Genomic DNA, 26,242 nt, shown 5'->3' on the forward strand with positions numbered 1-26,242 from the left:
TGAGGACCGCAGCGCGCCAGGCTGTGGGAAAGGAGGAGGTGGCGGCATCAAGGCTGACGTGCTGCCCGCCTCGGTTTGCTAAGGAAGACTGTCTTTAAATACAACACGTGGGGTGAGACACGCCGCACAGGGTGACGTTTCATCCGTCACTGTGCATGAGACGGCGAGGAAGGAGTCTTTTAAATCATACACCGTCCGGCTGTAGGTTCTGAAATACGACGATTCTGTGCCGTGGCTCAAAAAGCAGCCGCAAGCTCAGCTCGGCAGGCCCCGGACGGTGCTGCCCCCTTCCTCTCACCCTGTCCTTTTCCTTTTGTCCCTCCAGCCTGAAGCGTCTCCATGGTTCTAACTCCAAGCCCTGGGGTCCCAGGTAACCAATAAGGTCATGAGCACCCCCTCTTTCCACGCAGAGAAGTGTGAAATAGCAGTGATGATTTTATATGTCTGTATCTCAGAAATGACAAAGTCCCACCTGAAGGAAGTGAGGGTCACGGGGAGGAAAGGCAGTGACCCGTGCGAGGGGGGGAAACGCGTAGATGTTACGTCTATTTCTGGACTGTCTCTCCTACCTCGGGGAGAAGGGCATCTCTTCTATTCGGAAGATGATGTATGAGAGAGCAAGGGGACCAAGAGACTTCTCCTTTCGACATGGAGGTAAAAGGAAAGGAGGCAAGAGGAGGGGGCAGGGAGTGTACGATCAGGCAAAGGCAGGTGAGTTCCGAGGAAAGAACCAGAACACGAGGAGAGGCGGAGGATATAAGGAACAGGGGACAGCAGGGATGCTTTGGGAAAGCTACTCTGTGTGTGCGATACTTAAAGTTAGGACAAGATCCTTAAGTTCATGTCACCAAACGTAATAAAAGTCCTGGTTTTTGAAAAGGCCCCTCTGTCACACTTCCATATAATTTTAGCTCCCTGTGTTCATTAAAAATACTATTCTGTGAACCAGCAGGCCCTCCAGAGAGCTTCTCCGGACTTCCCACACTGAGATACTTTATACCCCGCTGGCCCTCCCGGAGGTCGGTCCCTCCTCTGGTCTGCGACCAGTGAGCGCCTCTTACCTCGGACACGGTGCAGTTGAGCTGGAAGATCTGCCCTTCTCCCTCGACCTGCCGCACGCAGAGTTTGCAGACCAGCTCCACTGTGTTCAGGCTAAACCTTTCCAGAGTGAACGTGCAGTGGAGGTTCCTCTGAGAGCCACTCCAGATGTGGTAGAAAGGAATTTCCTGAAGCACGTAAAAGGGTGAACCACAAATGAGGGGCTAACGCTCAAGGCAGCTGTCAGACGGCGCGCTTCTGAGCACTCATGTCAGTGCTGCACGGGTTAATTACCTTCCTTAATCCTCACGATGGGGTCCATGCACGAGCACGTCCAACCTCCTTTTCAGGTGAAAAAACTGAGGCCCAGAGATGTTACAGAACTCACCCAAAGTCCCACTGCTAGAAAGTGGCAGAGTTGAGGTCTGAACCCAGGGAATCAGCCCCAGAATCCTTAGACCTAACCAGCCTGCCACTTCTCTGTCATTTACAAAAAAAAAACAAAACACATCATAAATGATCTTTTTTTTTTTTTTTTTTTTTTTTTAAGGTTTAGACAATTGCCCAAATAAAACCTACACACTCCAGTCATTGCCCATTAAAAGGAATCCTTGCCATGGTACCCTGGAGCCATGGTACCCTGGAGACAAGCAAAGTCTAAAGGATGATGCACTGACCCAGTTCCCTTTCATGCCTATGCCCTCCCTCTGCACAGGATGGGGAAAGCCAAGACTCAGTATAAGTTGGAAACCAGAGGCTTGATTAGCTGCCACAGAAAAGTTCTTGGCCGAGAAAGCACCAAGCCTCTAGCAGACACAACTGTCTATGAGTCTAGATCACCTCACAGAGCCCAAGAATCTTTTTTTCAATAGAGGAAAAAGAAGGATTGATACAAAATGGTAGACCATGTTGGTTAAGAACAGAGAGTCTGGAGCCAAATCCAGTACAAAGAGGATGCCTTCCCCTTGCTTACTTGGTGATTTGGGGCAAGTTACTTAACCTTGCCTCAGTTCCTTCATCTGTGAAAGACTGTACCTAAGCAAGAGAGTACCTGAATGGAGGGGGTTAAATGAGATTAATCCAAGTACACCAGAGTCTGGCAGATGGTGAGAACTCAGCCAGGCTTAGCTTAAACTAACATCAGGTTATCATTATTATAAAAACAACTTTCCATTATGGTTGCACAAAAAGAATTGTTCATAAAAGGGTAAGATTTGTGGACTTTTATGGCAGTTGCAAAATCAGAGAAAGAAGAAAGCACAGGAGGAGATTTAATGAGCAAGTTAAAGCCGATCTTTCAATCAAGTGCTGAGCATGTGCCCGCATCAAAGCTCGAGACTGTAAGCAAACTAGTAGGTTTGTTTCCCACAATTTCTGTGTAAGTACCAGACATCTGAGAGTAAGAATGCAGCTGAAACGCTTCCCTTCACCCCTTCTAGTATGTTGACTTACATCAGGAAATCACAACCAGTGCAGCTACAGTGCAGGGTGTGGGATTGGATTTGCATGTGTGTAGACAAGGATTCACTGCTTATCCTAAGGGTGTCCGCGACTCCGAGGACGGGTCTGAGGCTAGGGATCCCATCACACAGTCTCCTGAGAGCTTGGGCTGGCTGATGGAGGAGGAGGTGCACACCCCTGGAGAGTCTTGTTTTTCCCACACACAGCTACATACAGTGGGACTTGGGACCAGTATTTTTACGCTGTTATTTAATAAAATCCTGACCGGGTTTTATTTTTACTTGCTATCCCAGCTTCCAAGCTGAGGCTCCTTCTCAGTTTTCAATGTAAAGGCACTCTCCCGGCCAGGCCGAAGCCTAAGTTGTGCCACGTGGGATAACATTGTTCCCTTTCCCCTATGAATGCATTTGAGGCTGTTTTTCCCAATTCAATGTTAACATTACTCTGAGAATGCATAGACATGATGGACTTGGAAATCTTATTAACTGAAAGTAAAACAGAGTAAAGTTATCTGAAAGAGAATTCGGAAAAAAGCATTTCCTCCAGTATGTCTAGAGTCTTTTTCAAAAAATCCTAAATATCCCCCAGCTAGGCTTCCCTGGTGGCGCAGTGGTTGAGAGTCCGCCTGACATTGCAGGGGACGCGGGTTCGTGCCCCGGTCCGGGAAGATCCCACAGCGGCTGGGCCCGTGAGCCATGGCCGCTGAGCCTGCGCGTCCGGAGCCTGTGCTCCGCAACCGGAGAGGCCACAACATTGAGAGGCCCGCGTACCGCAAAAAAAAAAAAAAAAAAAAAAAAAACTAAATATCCCCCAACTATTTTGGACAAACGAGTACTAAGATAGGGTCACTTTCAAGGAAGGGAGCATCTCCTGTCTAAATCACTGTAGCCCTCTTGGAGACGTCTCCGAGCCTTTAGTTCAGCTTGGGAACCTTACCTGGTATTTGGCCAGCAATTTGCTCTTCCAGAGGGAATGGGCGACGTCATGAATGGACAGGCGCAGATTGTGGGTGCTGCCTTTAAAGTGAAGGGCCTTAGGTTCTTCTAGGAGCTGTCCTCCCATCTGTCTTTCGAGCTGCAAGACCTCCTGCGACGACATGTCCCAAACCAAAAGCAAACATGAATGACGGGCATGCCTTCCACAGTACACTTCCTCACTCTGTCCCCAGCCCCGACGCTAACTGTGCAGCACGTGACTCCATCCTGCAGCCCCCAGACCCTCCCACTGAGGCCCCGGCCAGTCCGCACGTGACTGGGCCGTGCCGGCCAGGGAGTGTGTCAGCAAGCCACACAACACTGTTGTGCGGTACCGTCCACGCTTCCTGACGAACAAGGCGGGTGTTTAATCAAACACAGGGCAACGACAATCAGAACCCAAAATGGGGAGAATCCCCCGAAAAAGAAAGAATCGGTAGAAACGTAGATAAACAGATACGTAAGTCGATTTTCAATGAACTTTTAAGGAAAGGGGCAAACAACTAGAAAACAAACCAGATCTTAGACTGGAAATACTATCTAACAAATAAAAATCTGGAATGTGTTTTGCGCACTTTTTCTATTTTTTTTCAGTTTCTTTACCTACCGAAATAAAATTGTTGCTTAAAATTATCCACTGCACGATTCCCAATTATCCAAAAATAAAAATATGCTCATTAAATATTCTAACAGAGGAAAGTACACTGATACAGATTAGGAGGATTTTTCAGCACCAACTATTGATCTAAATAGTCACTCAGATTAAATTTTTTTAAAAACCACCTCATTTTTCAAGAACCATGGCTGATTAAATTCGCTGTGTAACTTTACTTATGCTATAAAGATATAACATGAAGATAAATTCTATATCTACTTCCACCCCTCAAGCTCGTTAATGGGAGTTAATGAAGCATTTCCAACCACAGCTGCAATTATCCAAACATCAGCAAACCATAAGTTATCAATGAACAAATACCCCGAGTCTCCTCTGCTGTCTGAACCACCCTTGTGCATTTTGTTCCTCTCGTGCTTTAGACGGTTTAGTGATAAAAATACGCAGGCATCTGTGACCTTTTTTCCCAAAGGGGTTCGGGAAAATAACGGATTTTATAACAATATAAAAGCAAAATACGATTTTCTCCTTTGGTGAGATTTCATTTGGAAGCATGGGGTTCAGTAACACAGGTGGTCACTCGGGCCATTCCACAGGTGTGTCTAGGGGACCTCCTCCCGCACAGATGGACGGTCACAGTGCAGAACTGTAGCCCAGTAAGTGCAGAGCTTACCAACATCATCGATTAGATGGAAACAGCTCCGTTACTGGTTCTCGGCTCCCTCCATCTTTGAGTCGGGCCACTATCCTGAACAATGCGAGCTGCCCAAAGGCCCTTTAAGGGGATGGGAAATGGGAGGGTGCTGCGGAATGTGGCCTCAGGCAGGGGCTCCTCCAGTTAGTGTGTAATGGAAGAGATGAGGCAACAGCACAGTGACAGAGAGATGGGAGCCGTCCAGCTGCTTGAGAGCACTGACCTTGAGAATATTCAGCCTCGCTGGCTGACTAGCGGCTGTCACCTGTGACAGGAGACTGAGCGCTCAGCCACCCCGACACAGACGCTGTGGCCCTGTGCCCTGGCTCTGCTGTGCCCGCAGCTCAGCAGGCTCCAAGGGTCCCCATAGGCCTCTAGATGTGCCCAGCACAGAGCCGTACACGCTCCCCGGGAAACACCCTCCCACGACACTTCACACTCCAGTCCTTGGCTACTCGGGGAATAAAGACGAATAAGAAAAGCAAGGGTTAATTGCAGTTTCTTCTGCTTCAGCAGGAAGGCCGTAATGAGCTGATGTTGATCACGTTTAGTGTCTAGTTAGCATAATAGAGAAAGCTGATGTTCCCGGTGAACCTGGCACCTGACAAATTCTAAAGCTAAAATGATGTTTGTTTATAAGCCGTTAGAAGAAAAGAAACATAATTAGAAATCTTTGAGATTACAGTCATGCCAATCAATCAGTTCTAGCTTCTCTCCAGTACACCCTAATTACCTCATCAAGACATCTAAAGAGCAATCGATAGTAATTATCTGATTACTATAGATCTTCATTATGTCCAAATTATCTCCCTGGGATGTCTAAAAGATGACGCATTGTATTCCGGGAGGTAACTGTACCCAACAATGTATAATCCATACCCCATTCCTACAGTTCACACAGATCGCCAGAGGAGATGAAGGACATGATCAGTTTTCTTGGCAGGAATGACCACTGAAAGAAACCTAAACTGCCTATTGGCCATGACCTTGAGGTCAAGAAATCTAATACAGTACCACATTTTGCGTGCAAAGTCCGTGTAGGAGGCAGCGCAAGAATAAGCCTCAGTCCTTGGCTTCTTCGACGTGGACCCCGAAAGTCATGGTAAGGCGTCCTCCCGGTGAGGAAAGAGACGGGGTTGGCTCAAGCCTTTTTTTTGAGAGAAGGTACCAAGTAAAGTGCCACTTTAAAGAACATGGTGCTGGAGAACACACACTCTCCGTATTCTTAATTTCCCCATCTCTCCACTAACCAGGAGTGACACAAAGCTTCTGCAAACAGCTGGGAGGAGGCTGACTTTTCTGTCCCGTTCAGCTGGACAGGAACCCCGGTGAGAGACGAACTGCCCACCAGGACGCCTCCATGCTTGCAGCAAGGTCTCTAGACATATTTGACTCCACACGCCGTCAATCAAAAAAAGATCAAGCCTGCATTTTGTTTCTGTTTCTTTATAAGTTATATACCTATATTAACACATCAATATGTTACTATTATAAAATATACCTAAGGTTAAAAGTATGCGCTAAGATGAACAGACACAGAAGTCCTTAATAGTGTCTATTTTTACCCCCCAAATCTCATTGGCCTGGGGGTTGTGAAGTCCATTTTGGAGACTGCTGGCTGGGGCAGGTGTCCCTCCACTAGTCCTTTGGGAGAAATCAGCCAGGAGTAAATGATTCAGTAAGAAGAATCCTTACCACACTTAAATTTAACATTTTTTTTTTCTGAAAGGTAGCAACTGGTATCATCGCACCCAGGATGTTCAACTTCAAGGGAACACAAGAAAATAAAGGAGAAGACAATAACCAAAGCACCAATGAAAAATATTGAAGTGTGAATTAAAGATATTACGATCAAAAAATAAAACAACTCCTTGGAAACTAAAATCACCTAGAGCCACACAAGAGGGAGATGACCTGCCACATACAGCAAATCCCATATATAAATTTTACGTCAGAAAACAGAAGAGGCAAGCCCACTTGATAGGCTACTCAGGGTTTTGTGCCATACTGTTAATGGTTTAAGTATCATAATTTCAGATATTTTATAGCTGATCCCACTTAAAATTAATGTAACATTTTAAAAAGCTTGATTCTCTGAATTCCTTCTGCATGAAATCATTTTGGTTATTAAACATGATACAGAGAACATAAAAATAACAGATGTGTGAGTCAACAAAATACATGCTTTCCTCTCCTTAATCTTCCTGCGAGCATTCATTCAACACGCCTGCCAGGAACCACGTCGGTTTCTGGGACGCACAGACAAGTCTGCCTCCGTCCCAGCCTCAAACCACTCACACACCTCAGCTGTGGGGAGACAGACATATAAACACGTACGTAACCCCAACACAGTGTGCTCAGCTCTAAGACCGCTGCTTTGGGGTCCAAAAGTCTGGGATATTTCACACACCTTACGAGAGGACAGGAACAAAATATATTTAAGGTCAAAAGAGTTAGGAAGACTTAAGAAAAATACCGTGACCTTGGAAAGAAATGCCGTAAGAGGAATTAGGATCATCTAGGCTCTTTGTTCTCAGAAATATAAATGTCGCCTTTCTCTGCAAAGGCTGTCCTCCCTGCCGGAAGCACCCCTGCCTCGGTGCCTCGATCCGGCTCTGATTCTATAGAAGGGGTCCCTTTCTGCATGCCTTTGTCAGCTCTATCTCCACCCCTCCGGCGTAACCTTGAAAGGCTCTTGCAGGGGTCAGCTGTCAACAGAAATGTCTGCAGCCCGTCCTTCCATGGGCACACACACGTGAACCCCGTGCCGCAGGGAGCAGGCCTGTGCATCAGGGCCGGAGCCCGCCGGGACCTGGGCAACCCCGCGGGTCGGCCGCTTCCCAGTGCGGTGGCTGCCCGGAGGACGCAGGCTCCCCGGCGGCCCTGAGCACGCGCTGTATGGATTCAAGGAGCCTGTGAGGGGCTGTTCGAAAGGCAGGAACCAGGGACTCCACAGGAGAAACACGGAGCGTTCACAATAACCAATTAAGCCAAGACAATACCCCTGCCAAGCCATTAGCCCCGGCCACTTAAGCGCCACAATATATCCAAGCTGTTTTAAAGGGCTGTGCGTACAAAGGGGGCGCCTCCGGCCTGTACCCAGCCCTCCCGGGCGCTGCGAACGCAGGATCTGCCCTCTTTACGGCGCGCGGGAGGAGCCCCGCGACTCCGACCCTCCGGCCCCCCAGGCCCACGGTTCTCCACTGCGCGTTACTGCCGGGCGAGACCTCGGCGGCCTCGGCTGCTGGCCCTGTTCCTCCACCTGCGGGCCCTTCCCGGCCCGGGCAGCGGCCAGCCTCGCAGCTGGCGCACACGAGCGCCCCCGGTGGCGGGGCGGCCTTCGCTGACGCCTGAAGCACATGTTCAGGAACGTGACGAGTCTCCGTCTGGTGCAAAGCACGGCTGTGTCCCAGGACCTGCGTGAGGAGCCGGGCCCTGGCTTTGCCTCTGCGCTCCGCGCTCAACCCGCGTCCTCGGCCCCCTCGCCCTGCTCGAGGGCGCGTCTCCTCTCTCGCACCCCCCCAACTGTGCCTTCTCTTTCCGGGCTCATGCTGGGGTGCTCTGCTCTCCCCCCGAGTTTGTCTGCTGTACTTCGTCCCTAATAATAACAAGGCTGGACTCAGGTGACCATGTGCAAACATTTCCCGTCAAGTCACCTCGTTTCTAGGGCTCTGCCTGCCGCTCCCACAGCTGCTGTCACCACGGATGCGTGGTCTGAGCTGCCACTTCCAGCTGCCCAGTCAGGTCGGTTTGTGACACTTTCAAAGCGAAATGCCAAAGGGTAGCAGCCAGGGAAGTGGCCGTGTGGCTTGTCCACCTCTGGGCTAACTTCTAAGGAAAAGATGGTCTCACACATCTGTGTATTAGGAATAAGACTTTTCAGATTGTTCTAGAACTTCTGGAGTCACTCTTGTATTCCTTTTCGCCCTTGAACATTTATTTTTTAACTTCTATATTTAGTTTCCTGTCTCTGCAGTAAGAAATTACCATAAGCTTAAGTGCCTTAAATAACACACATTTGTTTCCTGACAGGTCTGTGGGCCAAAAGTCTGACGCAGGTCCCGCTAGGCTAAAATCAAGTGGTAGTAAGGCTGCCTTCCTTTCTGGAGGCTCTAGGGAAGAATTTGCTTTTTTGTCTTTTCCACCTTCCAGAGTCGCCAACATTCCTTGGCTTATGGTCCCCTTCCTCCCTCTTCAGAGCCAGCAATGGCGCATCTCTGGTCCTTCTTCCATGGTCGTATTTCCCTTTGACCATAGCTGGGAAAGGTTCCCCATTTTTAAGCACAAAGTAATTAGATCAGACCCATTCTGACCATCCAGGATAATCTCTCCATCTCAAGGTCTGTACTCTCATGTTTGTAAAGTCTCCTTTGCCACGCGAGGTAACACTTGTGTGCAGGTATCTTTCATCTACCAAAACTTCTATTTCCTCTTCTCCCTTTCCTCCCTCTCTCTCAAAACATAAATTCAACACTGCAGGTCATTTCGAAAATATATGATGGGGCCAGAGCCAAGTCTCATGAGAAGATGATAAAGATGGAGTAAATTTAGAGGCACCAAAAATAACCCTGTCCCTAAATAGCTGACCAACCAGCCTGCTACCGAGCCTGACACTCACCCCACAATTAGATCCCAATTAGAGTTAATATCGTCACTGAGCCATTATCTTCAAAGTGCCATTATAATCTAGATGCCCACCTAGGCACAAGTAACATTATCTAGTGACTGTCTTATGCCAGGAAATTTAATAACCTTACTCTCTTTGAATCTTTTAAGGGTCCCTGATTCGGACCAAATGAAGTCCCTAAGAGGTCAAGTGCAATGACCAGGGCCACAGAGCTGGTGAGCGGTGGAAGGAATCAAGTCAGCCAGCTTGACTCAAGCTTTCCTTTGACACGATACTTCCTTCCATACACTGAGCAGGGAAATCACACCTGTTACCTTTAACACACTTGCTGTTGTTGCTATCTAATGCATGTGTTACATGTATGAATATATTAATATAATTCCAGAGACCAGGATCCTGAAAATATGAAACACGGGTTGTGCTAGTTTCAAGGTGCTTGGAGGGAAGTGAAAGCAAAGATATGGTTAATGAGGCCAAGCCAATGGAGGGCCTCATTCTTTGGTGGCCCAGAAGAGGCAGGCGTGAGGTGTTCTTGGTTCAGCAGGGTCACAGCTGGCCATGGAGGGGACATCAGAGGGACACGGGTGAGGAAGCACCAGGTTGCAGGATGAAATACAACTTGTAATGGGCTACCTATGACCATCGACGACTGTGGTCCAAGAAACTGAGTACCACGCAATTCTCAGCTAGGATTCCTATTTTCATTTTCAGGGTCTCTTTCATCTTTCTCTTATCTTTCCTCAGAATAACGATTTTTCACAGAGTTACTATGTCACAGCCTAGATTAGGGTATGTGAAAAATGAAGTAATCCAAAGACGCCTCTCTCCCATGCCAAACGACTACATGAAGAAAGCTAGTACATGTCATTTGGTTTGTATCACATACACATTTGTCAGAAATTCAATTAACAACACTGAATGTTATGATATGTGAGACTGCTCATATTTTATGCAAATAACTCCTCTTTTAGGTTCAGGGTTTAGTATAGAACCCTTTATTAGGAAAGGAGAATCTTATAATTGTACCCCTAAGATAGTGAGACAGAAATTACTTATATCAATGCTGATGTATATTTCTCCCTGAAGTGTTTTTAAACTTACCCCCAATATAACCTTGCTCTCTATTAATTTCTGGTCTATTTCTATTAGGATTTAAGTCTTTGCAAACAGCGAAAGGAAAAAAAAAAAACAAACAATACTACTTGAATCACCTGAAGAGGAGGTAATGAGAAAAGCTGTGACATACCCAACTCAATCTTTTCAATAGATGTGACCTCTTTATTTGAGAATGGAACTGATTCCAAGGTATCCTCACAATTCATAGCACCTTCATCTCTTTACACGAACTCAACTCACACATTGCTCTCACCAGTCCTTCTAGCACATGCACGGAAAAAAAACAAACAACAAACAAAAAACACCTGAAAGGTATGTAAAAGAATTCCACTGTCTCCTGGCAGCCTTGACTTTTACTCCAGCAGTCACTGCCAGCATTCTAATTCAGCACTAATGCTTCCACGTTGCTAAATACAGCTTTTAAGTTTCAGGTGACCATTTTTGCTTCCAGGTTTAACAAAACTCAGGGAAATGGTTACAAAAGCTACCAAACTCAAAGAGGTGGGTGGGAAGATGAAAGAATGCATCAGGGTTGCTGAGACTGACTGATGTGGTATCTTTTCTTTGTCTCCCCATCCACATGGACAATATGATAATAAGTGGGAATTAATATTATCAATATGTTCAGATCCAGACACTGGGCCAGTCTTTTTTCTAATAGCTCTCCAGACTGGGTAGTTCTGACCCCCGAGAATGAGTGCTGCACGAGCTTCCCTCTCTGCCCTCGTCCAACCTTCTGTGAGGGTTTCTGCAATTCAGAAAGAATGCCCAGTCCGCAGTGGTAACTCTAAGAAAACATCAAGTCCGGGGAGGCCCACCTGCAGGCATCACTTGCTAGCTGGAGACAGAGGTGGTGGAGGAGTTAGATAGAAGCCCAAACGAGGAAGTCGAGCTCCTTTCCATCAGAGCCCAGACTAGGTGAGAAGAGGCTGAAATCAAAGGTTGGAAAGGTAAAGGACAGCAGCTGAGGAGTGTCCCTCGAGTGGTACCATAGGTGTTAGATCATTGTAACACATGAAGGAGCTGCGGTACTATCAGGGATTTGCGGAGCGTGGGGGAGGCTCGGAAGAAGTGCTGTGTGAAATCTCACGAGTCAAGGAGAAATACATGAAAGGACTGTGGAGAAGCAGGAGAGCCACAGCTCAGGACGGATGTCTTGAGAGTATAATGGACTCAATCAGGAATTCATGATTTTTTTAGAGAAGCTCAACAGGCCGCAAGTAGACACAGAGGGCTTGTTCAGTGGAGGTTATATGTAGCTATGGAAATTAGAAAAGCCTGCAGCAGCTTTTGATGGCAAGAGATTTCTGAGTGGAAGTGAGTTCCCTGTAGATACGGGTAAGAGCAGATGAAGGTTTGTGGACCAGGAGACCAGGGACAGTTGACAGAGGTCTTCCTTAAAAACAAAGAGCAGCTTACGTGCACCTTGTGGGAGAGAGATGGAAGGTCAGATGCTTTCACAGGTAGAGACCTTGGCTGGTGGAGATCTTGGTGCAGTTCTTACTGAGGATGCAGTACATCTACACTAGTGGGTAGCTAATGAAGAATGATGTGAAGGTTACTAGATTACATTTGGGCAAAGGAACTGTGGATAAGAGGTGACTTTGAATTTGAGAGGAAGAGGGGGAATAAAAGGAAGGGCAAGAAAGACCATGAGGCAGGTACTGCTGGGGTGGAGATCTGTACTAAGGGGACTGTGTGCTGAGGAACTGACGCGGGTAACGGATCACAGAGTAACAGAATAAAGAAAAACAAACCAAAAGGCTAGCCCAGAAGTACAGCGATGCCCCAGAAGTGGTCAGGGATGTGAAGTATTGGAACTTTTCCTCTTGGCCTTGTTGGTTAGGGGTGTGGTCCTCACTGCAGGGACTGTAAGTGATACATGTTAGTTGGGAGATCCAGCTGCAGTTAACGTGAGCAGGTGAAGGAATGGGTGAGAAAATGATTTGAGGATACAGGAAAGTTTGTCCTAAGTAGGATTAAAGTTCCAAAAAGACCCCTGAAATTGTTTGGTATAATAGATCTTGACCTCGGTTGCACAGTGGAATAATCCAGGCAGTGCTCAAACAAACAAAAAACCAAACCCAATACCTACACCGATCAGATCAGAACCTTTGGGTTGGGACCCTCAAACAAGTCTCTTTTTAAAGCTTCCCAACTGACTCCTATGTGCGCTGGATAGAGAATTATTATTTAGGATTTAGGACGAGCGTAAGTGAGGAGTGGGTGGGCCTGAAGGAGGAGGTATTTGGAGAAGAGACGCAAAAGACAGTATTTATGGGTAAATTAGAGGAGCAGGGCGATGGGAGAGAGGCTGGCGGGAGCATTAGCAGGCGAGGTGCCAAGAAGGCAGAATTTAGGTAATGAAGGGCCTATGAAGGCCCTTCATAGGCATGAGGCAGTTTTGGCGGACTGAGCTGTCTCTTCAGTATGTTGGTTTACCTATACCCAGGATTTTGGTATTTCTGTGTTATTAAACGATCATGGGGTGCAAGAACGCCTTATCCATTATTCATGTTTCTTTCAGGCTAAGTGCTGGATCCCCAGATGCCGAGAATTTATATATGTCTGTTTGGAAAGCACTGACCACGACATAAACTGCTCTTGGGTTGTTTTTACTTCTTAAACCTGTTTGTCAGTCTTTCTCAGTGTTGACCATTTGCATCTCTTTTCACTAATTAACATAATCAAAATTATTTTATGAAATATTACTTTTTTTGCATGGATTGTATGTCTGTTGAGAAGAAAGGTCAAAAGTGACTGAGTATAAGAACTATTTGTGTGAATATAAAATGTGTATCAGATATTTCAAATATGATGTAGATCTTCTACAGATGCTTTTTGCAATGATTTTTCTTTGAATTATTAAAAAGATTTGCCTTAATCTGACCCCATGGCTTGCCTACAAATACAGTTTTTCCTAAGAAGGATTTAAGCCTACGATGATTTCTATCCAGACCGTGCCTTAAAAGCATCGCATCTGTAAGGAATACAAAAGAAATAACCTTAAGCTTTACACTAGAGCTGTGTGTTTGCATCATTTATTTAACATCAGAAACTCCTACAGGCTCAACCATCAAAAATATACCCAGGGACCGAATATGTCTCATCTCCTCCATGGACACAACCTGCAACACTCAGTTTTCATGACCTAGAACTATTCTCTGGATGGAAACTCCAGAAGGAAATACCCTGAATTTCAGGAAAAAAAAAAAAAAAAAATCTTCTCTTGGCTTCCCAGGTGCGTCTTTCTCCTACTTCTCCCCTTCCTCCTCTGGGTACTCCTCTTTCTGTAGCTCTTTTGCTGGCCACCCCCCTCCTCCCTTGCAATGGCAGGGCCCCCCCCGGTCCCCGTGCTCTAGGGTGTGGCTCTCTGAGCAGCCCACTTTAGGAGCAGAGTCCAGACTGCAGCCAGCTGCCCGGGCATGAAGCCTGCTTTCTCCACTCAGCAGCTGTGTGGCCTAGAGCAACTTACTTAACCTTTCTGTGCCTTGCACATCTGTAAAATAGGGATAATGTTGTCCTACAGGTTGTTGTAAAGATTCAATGAGTTAAGAAAAGATACTTAGAATCTTGCCTGGCACATAAGAAATTCTTGGTGATGTTTATTAGCTTTATTATTATTTTCTCCCTCTACTCTCCCTTGATATTCTCCTCAGTCACCATGGAGGACAAATATCAATATTATATAGTTGGTTCCTGAGTCTCTGTCTCAGGAACTGCTCTCTGTTCAAAGAGCCACCCCTATATTTCTAACTGTCCACGGGGCACCTTTGTCCTGACGTCTAATCCATACCTCTGACTCAGTATTCCAAAGGCCAAGTCACCATATCCACAGTCCAGAGCTACCTGCCCCCGAGTTTGCTCCTGTTACCTAGAGACACACTTGATCTTCTGCCCCACCCGTTCAGGGTTAGTCACCAGGGCCTGCAAGAGTTACTTAATAGGGCCTTTCATACTTGTTCTCTTCCTCTAACTCCTCTGTCTCCACTCCAGCTCTACCATGCTTTTCTTGACTCGATTCTATCTTTTCACTGACAGCAGACTAGGATTTCTAACATGTATTTCCAGTCGCGTCTATCTTCTAGTTACATCTCTCTAGTGGTTCTCCATTAACTCAAGAAACTGAATCTCTACTCCTCTCTCTGGTTGTCAAGGTCCATCCCCCCAAATCTCCTATCAATCATTCTAGGCTTTCTGGACGTAACATGCCGCGTAGAATCTGTATTTACTGTTCCCTTTGCGCTTCTTCATGCTGTTCCCTTCACCCAGAAATCCTGTATTTTTTTCCCCATCATTGTCGGTCAAACCCTGCCTTCCTTTAAGGTCGATCTCAAATGTTAGCTCCTTTTCAGATTTTCTCAAACTAATATGACGCCTCCTTCTCCTGAATTCCCACAGAACTCTGCATTCATCTACGGCATGTATCACACTCTGACTTGCTTCATAATCCTTTGCGTACTTCTTTCATTCCTCTTTCCAGATCATAACTTCTTCAGAGGCACTTACTATATCCTTTAAAGCTTCAAATGGGGGAAAATGAATGGCAATGATAGCACCAGGAATTGAGCCGATTTATTCTGTAAAGCAGCGGCCTGTTGTCCAATGCTAACCCTCTTCCTCACGGTCCTCATAAAAAGAATGGGAAAGCATAAAAGGAAGTTGCACACAAGGGGAACATAGAGTGTGAGCAATTATGCCAGTTCCTTTTATAGGAAGAACACAGCTGAGATAAACAAGGAAGCAGATTACTTACCGTCCACAGGTCTCATTGCCAAATTCTTCCACTTCTAAATTTTTCATTAAAAGAAATCAAGGAGGGTAAACAAAAGTAGCCCTCGGGAGGAATCAGCATAATGGAAACAGCTTATTTATCAGCATGGCTTCAAGAAATGTCTAATTTGTTTTTGTAACTGCCAGCTTTGGGGGCCAGACACTTGCGTTCATGCACCTGGGTGCCTATCGTCTCTAGGCGTGAGGTGCGCGGGTCAGGCTGGAGTCACTTACCTTCAGGGCATCCTGAGTGTCATCCAGACAGTAGACTCGGAGGCTGTACTCCAGAGAAGTGCAGCAGAGTGGCCCGAAGATGGCCAGCTTCAGGCGCTTTGCGGCTGCTTTGGTGGTGGACTGCCCGACCAGGCTGTAGGTGCCAAGGTGCTCAGAGAGGAGGTGGCAGGCCTCTGCGTCCAGCTGAATGTAGCAGGGGGTGGTGAAGTTTTCCTCTCCGACCACCACCACATCCTGCAGGATGAGAAGGAAGGGGCAGCGACTGAGCCTCCTGGGTGCCATGACGGTGTCCAACAGGTGCACAGAGCACGACTTCTCCCGAGATCTGATTATTCCTTTTCCTGCTCTCTTTTTCTTTCTCTGACTTCATTATACTTCTATCAATATTTCCATTCTTAATCATTCTCTCTCTTACTTCCCTTGCCTTTATGCTGATAACATGCTTTATTTAGAAGATCTTCATTTAGTCTTTTTTGATCGTCTAAGAATCTACATTGCTGGAATCTACCTAAAATTCCAAAAGAAATGTATAAGTTATCCTTTTAACTTCAGCATATTTGAGTTGATTATCTGTTTCTGATCATTTGCTTTCATCTCTAAATCGCTAATTTCATCCAAAAGTACTATCTTATTGCAATGTCATTTTAGCGTAGTAGTTTTTTCCCCTGAAAATCTAGGGGTTTGAATAGAATTTTTAAAAAAGAATTAGGGAAATTAAAGAATTATGCAATACCATTCTACTAAGTTCTTCTAACCTCACCCATCAATTACTTTCCAAAGCAATACACTGCTTTTCCTCATAATCTGGGCTCTTGGACTTTGCTAAAAGCACAGTATGGCAAACTCTATGCATCTGACACATTATTTTTCTGTTTATTTTTCCTGTAAGCCTTCAAGCAGTCTCATGTTTTAGATTGTTAACATTCAGCAAGAAATAAAAATAAGTGAAACTGATGAGTTTTATAAAAATAGTTACTAACTTAACTAGGTTTTGATTTAACCAAATGACTCAGGCCACAGAAGAAATCATCTGAAAGACCAAGCACAGAATCCATAAAAGAAGGGTCACAATTCCACATGCCTCCCAGGGCAGAAAGGTCATAGGAACGTGTGAAGCAGGTAGGGCAGAAGGTAATAAGGAGTGGTGGAGACTGGTGAAGCAGAGCACAAGCCTGTCTAAAGAGCTCAGCCTCCGCTCGGCTTCAGCCACTGCGGCCATGCAGGGATGGGCTCTCAGTACTTTAACTGTAAGCATCTTTGCCGTAGGCATTTTTGCCGCATAACTGATTGGCTGTAAAGCAATTTTACTGTAAAAGATGAGACAGCAATAAATAAAAGAGGGACATGAACAAAAATAATACAACATGAAAAATGAATAACAAAAGTAAAAAGACATCATTATGAAATACAAAACATTTAAAAACATTTGAAATGTGTGTAGATTCATGGCAGTACTATGCAAACAAATGATTCTATTTTGTGCGTTGTACCTAAGCACTTGTCTTCAAGGTCTTTCATTTGTAGTATTATACATATTTTTGCTTGTTGATTCAGCTCCTCGTTTGGCATTCCATTTTTCTTTTTTGCTAAAATTTCTCCTTCATTAAGAGAAGTATCAGTTTCCACATACTGGGATGCATATTTAGAACTGAGCTTTGTATTATGCTGTGAAAGCCTCTACACTGTTCTTTGTTCTTAGTACATATTGTTACATGTCCCTTGACAGATGTTCCAAAGTTCTATGGGACATGTGGGCTCGACTCTGTGCCTTTTTGGCCGCTGGCCTCTTTCAGGTTTATGTAATATACAAATGGTAGTACCGTGTCAGTGGAGAGATGAAACCAAGCTGTCAACCAGTTGAAACCAAACTGTCCACCAGTTATTTTATCTTTTACAGCAAAACTGCCTTAAGGCCAATGAGTTATGTGGCAAAAATGCTTGCGGTAAAGATGTCTATGGCAAAGATGCTTACAGTAAAAGTACCAGGCACGGCAGGAACGCAGGCCCAGTGAGGACACAGCCTTTAATTTTTCAAGAGAAGTTGTAAGTTCAGATTATTATGTGAAATCTTCCAACTTTTAACTAATTCAAATTTAAAAGAAATTTAAATTTAAAAGAAAATTTCATTTGGGAGAAATAAAACCCATGTGTGGGCATGATTCAGCCTCTGCATGAGGCTACTTAATCTCTGCAGAGGCAGCAAACGTAGCTTCTTTGCTTCATACTGCGTCTCAGTGGGCCTGGATCACGGTGAACAAATGGTTATTTGTCAAAAACATGAACAAATGTTTCATCATAAATTGAGTCCCTGGGGCTGGACAAAGCTATGAAAGGAGCCGCCTCGGGTAGCTGTTTATTAGTTAGGCCATGCAACACCATCCAAGCTAAAGTAAGGACTGTGTTTTAATAGCATCCATGAAATCATTTCTTCAGCTAAACCTGTACCCAAAGATAAAGCTTAAACTGAACTGGAAAGGATAAAAAGGAGCTCAGCACCTCCACGTTTATTCCAGCCCCAAAAGGACACCTGGAGAGAAGACGCTTTCTCCAGCAGGGCAAGGGCAAGGCTCGAGTGTCATTTCCTGATGGCAAGTTACAAAAAATCTCCTAGAAGAAATGGTGGAGAATAAAGATGCTCCATTGCTCCTGTCACAAACAGAAGAGTGTTTTCATAAGGACTTCCCTCTTCTACTCTTCACTTTTTTTTCTTCTCCTCTTATTTTTTTTTTTTTTTTTTTTTTTGGTGGTACGCGGGCCTCTCACTGTTGTGGCCTCTCCCATTGCGGAGCGCAGGCTCCGGACGCACAGGCTCAGCGGCCCAGCCGCTCCGCGGCACGTGGGATCTTCCCGGACCGGGGCACGAACCCGTGTCCCCTGCATCGGCAGGCGGATTCTCAACCACTGCGCCACCAGGGAAGCCCTCCTCTTATTATTGTTGTTATTGTTGTTATTACTCAAATCCAGAAATAGGGTATTAGGGTAATAGGCAGAGAATTGTGTAAACAATTTAGGATCCCCTGAGATAAAGACTTTGGGATGTTTCTGAGATAAATCATTTAAACTTAAATGGAATTGAAGTTAGATCTGGTAAAGTCCACTCTTAACATAATGTACAGCTCTAGACTTCAATCCAGGACCTCTGGCAATGAGTGACCCTTCACCTTCATGTGGCCAAGAGGAGAGCACATCCATATAGAGAGGACACTCCAGGTAATCCCAGGTATGCCCTGCTATGCTTCTACCTCTACTACCACTTTTTCTTAAAATATTAGGGGTTTGAGTCTTCATGCATATTTTTTTTCCTAAAATATTTTTCCTAAAAGAAAAATACTGAGTGACTTCCCTGGTGGCGCAGTGGTTAAGAATCCGCCTGCCAATGCAGGGGACATGGGTTAGAGCTCTGGTCCGGGAAGACCCCACATGTCACGGAGCAACTAAGCCCATGGGCCACAACTATTGAGCCTGAGCTCTAGAGCCTGCGAGCCACAACTACTGAAGCCCGTGCTCTGCAACAAGACAAGCCACAGCAATGAGAAGCCTGCGCACCGCAGCGAAGAGTAGCCCCCGCTCTCCGTAACTAGAGAAAGCCCGCACGCAGCAATGAAGACCCAACGCAGCCAAAATAAATAAATTAATTAATTTAAAAAATACTGTAAGTAATCACAAAATATATCCAACATGCATATTGGATAATTCTCTTTATACTGACTACACAAATCATTTTTTTGAGGTATTAGGTATAAAATCTTCATGGTAAATATAACAAATCCTTTTGCACTTAATTTCAGGTGCTAACTGCAGGGTTCTGATGTAAAGAACAGGATCTGTTTAAGGCACTGTCCTTAAGAAGTTCTGATGGCAGCAGTTACAGACAGTCAAGTTGCCAAAGACTTTCTTCATTGTACTGGAGCTTAGGATACACCTTTCCCGTTTTGCCAGGTTAAGTTCAGACCTATATTCCTGGGACCTGTTAGCAAGTAAATGTCTAACATTTTCTGACCCAGGTGCAATGTTTCTCTACCTGAAAATTAAAATAATAATAAATATATATATATATATATATATATATATATATATATATATATATATAAAATAGTTTCCCTTCCCAAGATAGTATGTATATTCAAATGGGACTCATGTAAGACTCTTAAGTACACTTTCCCTATGAGTTAGCTAATGCTTGACCATCTTTCTCTTTGTGCCTCTCGGTCAGTAGATAAAACACTCAGGAACCAGTGTCTGTCTGTCTCCCCCTCACCCCTCTTTGTCTTCCTCTCTCTTTCATTTTAAGTATAAGCTAAAATTCCACTCATGTTTTGCTTTAAAAATAAAAGCCTTCCCATAATTGCCCTTGCTTATTTGCATGGGCTGCTCCTGGGTTCTATCTTTATCCCAACAGAAGCTCACCTCCCACTGTCCCTGTGCTGCCTGGTTCTTGAGCTGTATCTTCCAGTCCTCGGTATTGGGATCTGCGCAGTGATGCATAGTGAGGATGACGGGGCGGGTCAGCAGAGCTCCTGGAGGCCCACAGCTCACCACAGGGGTCAAGAGCGTCTGAGAGTCCTCCATGGGCGGCCTAGGAGGAGAGCAGAGATCTGCGTCATGGAAGTTCCATAGTATTTACGTACTACGTACTCGCTGAGATTTCAGATCTAAAGTTGCACAGATAGCTTCTTCTTGGAGGTTTTTTTTTTTTTTTTTTTTTTTTTTTGTCAGGGGCAGGGGGCAGTGGTGGGGCTGAGGCAGAATTAAATGGGAAGACACACACTTTATACCAAGACTTTGATCTTGCAAGACTTGAGGTCTTTCTAATAATAGTGAATCTGCCTGCATATCTTTGATCCCTCCCTTCAGACACAGGTCTGCCTTTGCTAATTTCCTCTGAATTCATGTACTGATACTTTCAGGATGGAATGAGAAGGAACAGGGTCCTTATGAAGTTACATAAGCATCTGTTCTGATAATACTTGCCAGTCGTTTCACAGAGTTTTACATACTTTCGTGTTTTTAGGACCTAAGTTGAAAAACACTTCAAAAAAATCACTTTAGAATAAGGACAGCTTAGAGCTAAACTTCTTCCAAATGACTTTCAGGACTAATTCAGGCTAGTGTAGCAGATTCATTTTTTTCAAACATGACCAAGAAAGAATGTAGAACTGTATTTCTATAGCAATTTAAAATGATGTTTCTCTACATGTATACTTCATACTCTGAGAATTTGGGTGGAACCAACTTCAAAGATCCAAATTCTTTATTTTTACATATTTTTTAATTGCCTTATTTTTTTCCCAATAAGATTGTAACCAACAGCCAATGAATAAATTAACTCAAGCTGTCAGTTGATATGTGAGGAAGTAGTCCCAAAGTGTTGAGTGGATCGCCCCAAGTCTCATAACTAACAAGCACTGGTGCTGAGACTAAAACCAATGCCTTTGCAAAAACAATACAACTATGTTGTCAGAACGGTATGAGTTAAGAAATCCTGGACTCACAAAATTTTAGAGGAGGAAGGGCCCTCAGGGCCAGCAAGCACAGAGCTTCTCTACAAGATGCTGACATGTGGTTATGCTTTAAACTCATCCAAAATTACAGTCCACTACTACTGAGAGGTCAACTCATCTATTATCAACTCAATACTTAGGATGAATACAATCTGTCTTCCTGACACTTCTCTCCACATATCCTGACCGGCTTTCTCTCCACTTTGGCATGAAAGAGCCTCTCAAGCACTTAGAGGTTATTACGGTATCTCTAAAACGTCATCTTCTTCCAGATGAAACCTCCTCAATTTTTGTAACTTCAACTAGAAAAGTATGGTTTCTTGATCTCTCCCTATAATTCTCTCTTTATTTTCATGGAGATGTCTGTCAGTGTTTCACTGTCTTCCCTAGAGTGAGGCATCTTGAAATGAGTGTAAGACAGTCACCCCTTAGTGTCCATGGAAGATTGGTTCCAAGGACCCCCCGCCAGACACCAAAATCCCTGAAGGTTCAAGTTCCCTATATAAAAGGGCACAGTATTATAGAAAACAGCATATAACCATTATATAAAAATTATATAACCATTACAAAATTTTTATAACCATTTATAACCAAAAAATTATATAACCACTATATAAAATGGAATATAATCTATGCACATCCTCCCACATACTTTAAGTCATCTCTAGATTACTTATGACACCTAATACAATGTAAATGCTATGTGAATAGTTGCCAGTGTGCTGCGAATTCAAGTTCTGGTTTTTGGAACTTCCTGGAAAAAATTGTTATTTCCAAATACTATTGATCCAAGGTTGGTTGAATCTGCAGATGTAGAACTCACAGATACAGAAAGCTGACTGTTCTCAGGTATACAGTATAGGGGGACTACTGTTTTCTCTGCTTTGGGATATGTAGTTTTATCAGTGCCTCACAAAATTGTTGCCTTATTCTCAATTATTTATAAATATTATTTAGCAGAATTGAGTTAGATGGGAAGATAAGAGAGAACATGGTTAAACATGTCCTTTATAAAAGGAGGCAATGAAGCCCCAAGAAGGTTAAGTAATTTGTTAAAGCTAACCACTATGTATTCCTAACATGAAAGGCTCTTCGTCTCTCTTTATAGGTCTGTGGTTGCAGTGATGGCTTTTGAACCTATACAGAGAAATTTATATTTAGCCATCTAATTTCACTTTAATTGTTTGAGGAAGTTTTTCAGGTCATCTATTTCTTAATGCTATTCCACAGATTGGCTATCTCTTCTAGTCTTTTATCTTCCATAAATTTGATAAGCCTGCCATTTATGTTCTCATTCCAATCACTGATAACACTGTAATACAAGAACAGGGCAAAGACAGAGACCTTTTCAAGGACACTACCTGAAACCTCTCTCTAGTCTGACATCAATACTTTGAGTTTAGTTCAGTCAAACATACACCCCTTAAAATGTACATTGTCAGGATTCCCTGGTGGCACAGTGGTTGAGGGTCCACCTGCTGATGCAGGGGACACGGGTTCGTGCCCCGGTCTGGGAGGATCCCACATGCCGCGGAGCGGCTGGGCCCGTGAGCCACAACTACTGAGCCTGCGCGTCCGGAGCCTGTGCTCCGCAACGGGAGAGGCCACAACAGTGAGAGGCCCGCACACCGCAAAAAAAAAAAAAAAAAGGTACATTGTCCAGTTCATATCTTTCCATTTTCCATTTCATTCACATGGATATTATGAAGGTCATATCAAATTCCTTTACAATCGCCACAGTCACTTGAAATGGACTTTCCTCTAGTCTTTTTCTATGGTTAATATGTAAATACTACATAATCGAGAAGTTAGCTTCTATCTGTGGCTTACCCTCACTTAACACTCAATGAAGGACAGAAGCTGTTATAATTTTTTTTTAATATAGTTGGAAAACTATTCTCCACGGATCTCTCATGTTTCTGCATGGTTCCGACTGTCTTTTCAAGACAACCGTATAGCAATCTCCTTGGAAGATAAAGATAGCACTTACCTCTGGAGCAAATGGCAGACATGTCTACTTCCCATTATAAAACCCTCAGGTTCCCTAAACTCAATGGTATATTCCTGAAATGGAACCACTGAGTGTGTAGATGTCCTCTGTCTTTACATCACCCTTTGAGAACTTGGGAAACTGGCACAAAAATGAAATACTTTGGATAGTGCTATTGCTGTGAGCAATACAGTATCCTTCGTCTCTGACTCAGGAGTCTTGTGTCATTTATCAGCATCTACAAAACTGTGGCAGCCAACTTGGTAGGTCACAAGTAAGGTCAAATCTTAGAAATTCCTAAGTTCTTGGTGATTATTATCATCAGTTCTAAGAACTCAGTTAAAATTTGGCATATTTTCCCCTTAGTAAAACATGGCTATCAGTGCTTCTTCTTTTCTAAAATTTCACTAGAATCTCCCAACCTGTGACTTTCTTTTCCCTCCTATTTAGAAAAAAAATTTTTTTAATTATCTCTTTTTAGGGCTGGCTTCAAGATGGCGGAAGAGTAAGACGCGGAGATCTCCTTCCTCATCACAGAGACATCAGAAATACATCTACACGTGGAACTTCTCCTATAGAACACCCACCGAACTCTGGCAGAAGACCTCAGACCTCCAAAAAGGCAAGAAACTCCCCACGTACCTGGGTAGGGCAAAAGAAAAAAGAATAGAGACAAAAGAATAGGGACGGGACCTGTACCAGTGGGAGGGAGCCGTGAAGGAGGAAAGGTTCCCACACACTAGAAGCCCCTTCGCGGGTGGAGACTGCGGGTGGCAGAGGGGGAAGCTTCGGAGCCGCGGAGGAGAGCGCAGCCACAGGGTGCGGAGGGCAAAGCGGAGAGATTCCCGCAGAGGACCGGTGCCGACCGGCACTCACCAGCCCGAGAGGCTTGTCTGCTCTCCCGCCGCGGCGGGTGGGGGCCGGGAGCTGAGGCTCGGGCTTCGGTCGGATCGGATCGCAGGGAGAGGACTGGGGTTGGCAGTGTGAAAACAGCCTGAAGGGGTTAGTGCGTCACGGCTGGCCGGGAGGGAGTCCGGTTGAAGTCTGGAGCTGCCGAAGAGGCAAGAGACTTTTTCTTCCCTCTTTGCTTCCCGCGAAGCAAAGGAGGAGAGGGGATTAAGGGCACCGCTTAAAGGAGCTCCAGAAACGGGCGTGAGCCACGGCTGTCGGCGTGGACAGCAGAGACGGGCGTGGGACGCTAGGGTTGCTGCTGCCGCCACCAAGAGGCCTGTGTGCGAGCACAGGTCACTCTCCACACCACCCCTCCTGGGAGCCCGTGCAGGCCGCCACTGCCAGGGTCCCGGGATCCAGGGACAGCTTTCCCGGGAGAATGCACGGTGCGCCTCAGGCCTGTGCAGCGCCACGCTGGCCTCTGCCTCCGCAGGCTCGCCCCGCATCCGTGTCCCTCCCTCCCCCTGGCCTGAGTGAGCTGGAGCCCCCGAATCAGCTGCTCCTTTAACCCCGCCCTGCCTGAGCGAAGGGCAGATGCCCTCGGACGACCTACACGCAGAGGCGATGCCAAGTCCAAAGCTGAACCGCAGGAGCTGTGCGAACAAAGAGGAGAGGGGGAGGTCTCTCCCAGCAGCCTCAGAAGCAGTGGATTAAAGCTCCACAATCAACTTGAAGTGCCCTGCACCTGTGGAAAACCTGAATAAACAGTGGAATATCCCAAGTTGAGGAGGTGGACTTTGGGAGCAAGATATACTATTATTTTCCCCTTTTTTCTTTTTGTGAGTGTGTATGTGTGTGCTGCTGTGTGAGATTTTGTCTGCATAGCTTTGCTTTCACCATTTGTCCTAGGGTTAGACTGACCCGTTTTTGTTTTTTTTAATAGAAATTTTTCTTCTTAATAATTATTTTTTATTTTAATAACAATGCTTTATCCTACTTTATTTTGTCTTCTCCCTTTCTTTCTTCCTTTCTTTCTTCCCTCCTTTCTTCCTTCCTTCCTCCCTTCTTTCCTCCCTTCCTTCCTCTCTTCCTTCCTCCCTTTCTTCCTCTCCTCCTTCCTTCCTTCCCTTCTTGCTTTCTTCCTTCCTTCATTTCTTCCTTCCTCCCTTCCTTTCTCCCTTCCTTCCTTTTCTTTCCTTTCTAATTTTTCTCCTTTTTATTTTGAGCCGTGTGGATTAAAGGCTCTTGGCGCTCCAGCCAGGTGTCAGGGCTGTGTCTCTGAGGTGGGAGAACCAACCTCAGGACACTGGTCCACAAGAGACCTCCCAGCTCCACACAATATCAAACAGCGAAAATCTCCCAGAGATCTCAATCTCAACACCAAGACCCAGCTTCACTCAAGGACCAGCAAAGAACAGTGCTGGACACCCTATCCCCAACAAAGAGCAAGAAAGGTCTACAGCCCCATCCATTAGCAGAGAGGCTGCCTAAAATCATAATAAGCCTACCAACATCCCCAAACACACCACCAGACGTGGACCTGCCCACCAGAAAGACAAGATCCAGCCTCATCCACCAGAACATAGGCACTAGTTCCCCCAACCAGGAAACCTACTCAACCCACTGAACCAACCTTAGCCACTGGGGTCAGCCATCAAAAACAACGGGAACTACAAACCTGCAGCCTGCAAAAAGGAGACCCCAAACATAGTAATGAGAAGACAGAAAAACACACAGCAGATGAAGGAGCAAGATAAAAACAAACCAGACCTAACAAATGAAGAGGAAATAGTCAGTATACCTGAAAAAGAATTCAGAATAATGATAGTAAAGATGATTCAAAATCTTGGAAATAGAATAGACAAAATGCAAGAAACATTTAACAAGGACCTAGAAGAAATAAAGAGGAAGCAAGCAATGATGAGCAACACAATAAATGAAGTGAAAAATACTCTAGATGGGATCAATAGCAGAATAACTGAGGCAGAAGGACGGATAAGTGACCTGGAAGATAAAATAGTAGAAATAACTACTGCAGAGCAGAATAAAGAAAAAAGAATTAAAAGAACTGAGGACAGTCTCAGAGACCTCTGGGACAACATTAAACACACCAACATTCGAATTATAGGGATCCCAGAAGAAGAAGAGAAAAAGAAAGGGACTGAGAAAATATTTGAAGAGATTATAGTTGAAAACTTCCCTAATATAGGAAAGGAAATAGTCAATCAAGTCCAGGAAGCACAGAGAGTCCCATACAGGATAAACCCAAGGATAAACACGCCAAGACACATAATAATCAAACTCAAAAATTAAATACAAAGAAAACATAT

At 44.9% G+C, this 26,242-nt stretch overlaps 1 protein-coding gene across 2 annotated transcripts in view; it reads right to left on the reverse strand.

The window, feature by feature from the left end:
• The window catches only part of UNC5C (unc-5 netrin receptor C), a 392,714-nt gene that overhangs the window by 7,374 nt on the left and 359,098 nt on the right, over positions 1-26,242 (reverse strand). For both annotated transcript variants that reach the window (XM_059066537.2, XM_067035523.1), the window contains 4 exons: positions 19,938-20,106; positions 15,531-15,764; positions 3,436-3,585; positions 1,062-1,226 (listed from right to left, as the gene is read on the reverse strand). In XM_059066537.2, the coding sequence (XP_058922520.1) occupies positions 1,062-1,226; positions 3,436-3,585; positions 15,531-15,764; positions 19,938-20,106 (718 nt within the window). The remainder of the gene's footprint in view (positions 1-1,061; positions 1,227-3,435; positions 3,586-15,530; positions 15,765-19,937; positions 20,107-26,242) is intronic.

This window comes from Kogia breviceps, chromosome 6 (genome assembly GCF_026419965.1).
Source record: "Kogia breviceps isolate mKogBre1 chromosome 6, mKogBre1 haplotype 1, whole genome shotgun sequence".
Lineage (NCBI taxonomy): Eukaryota > Metazoa > Chordata > Mammalia > Artiodactyla > Physeteridae > Kogia > Kogia breviceps.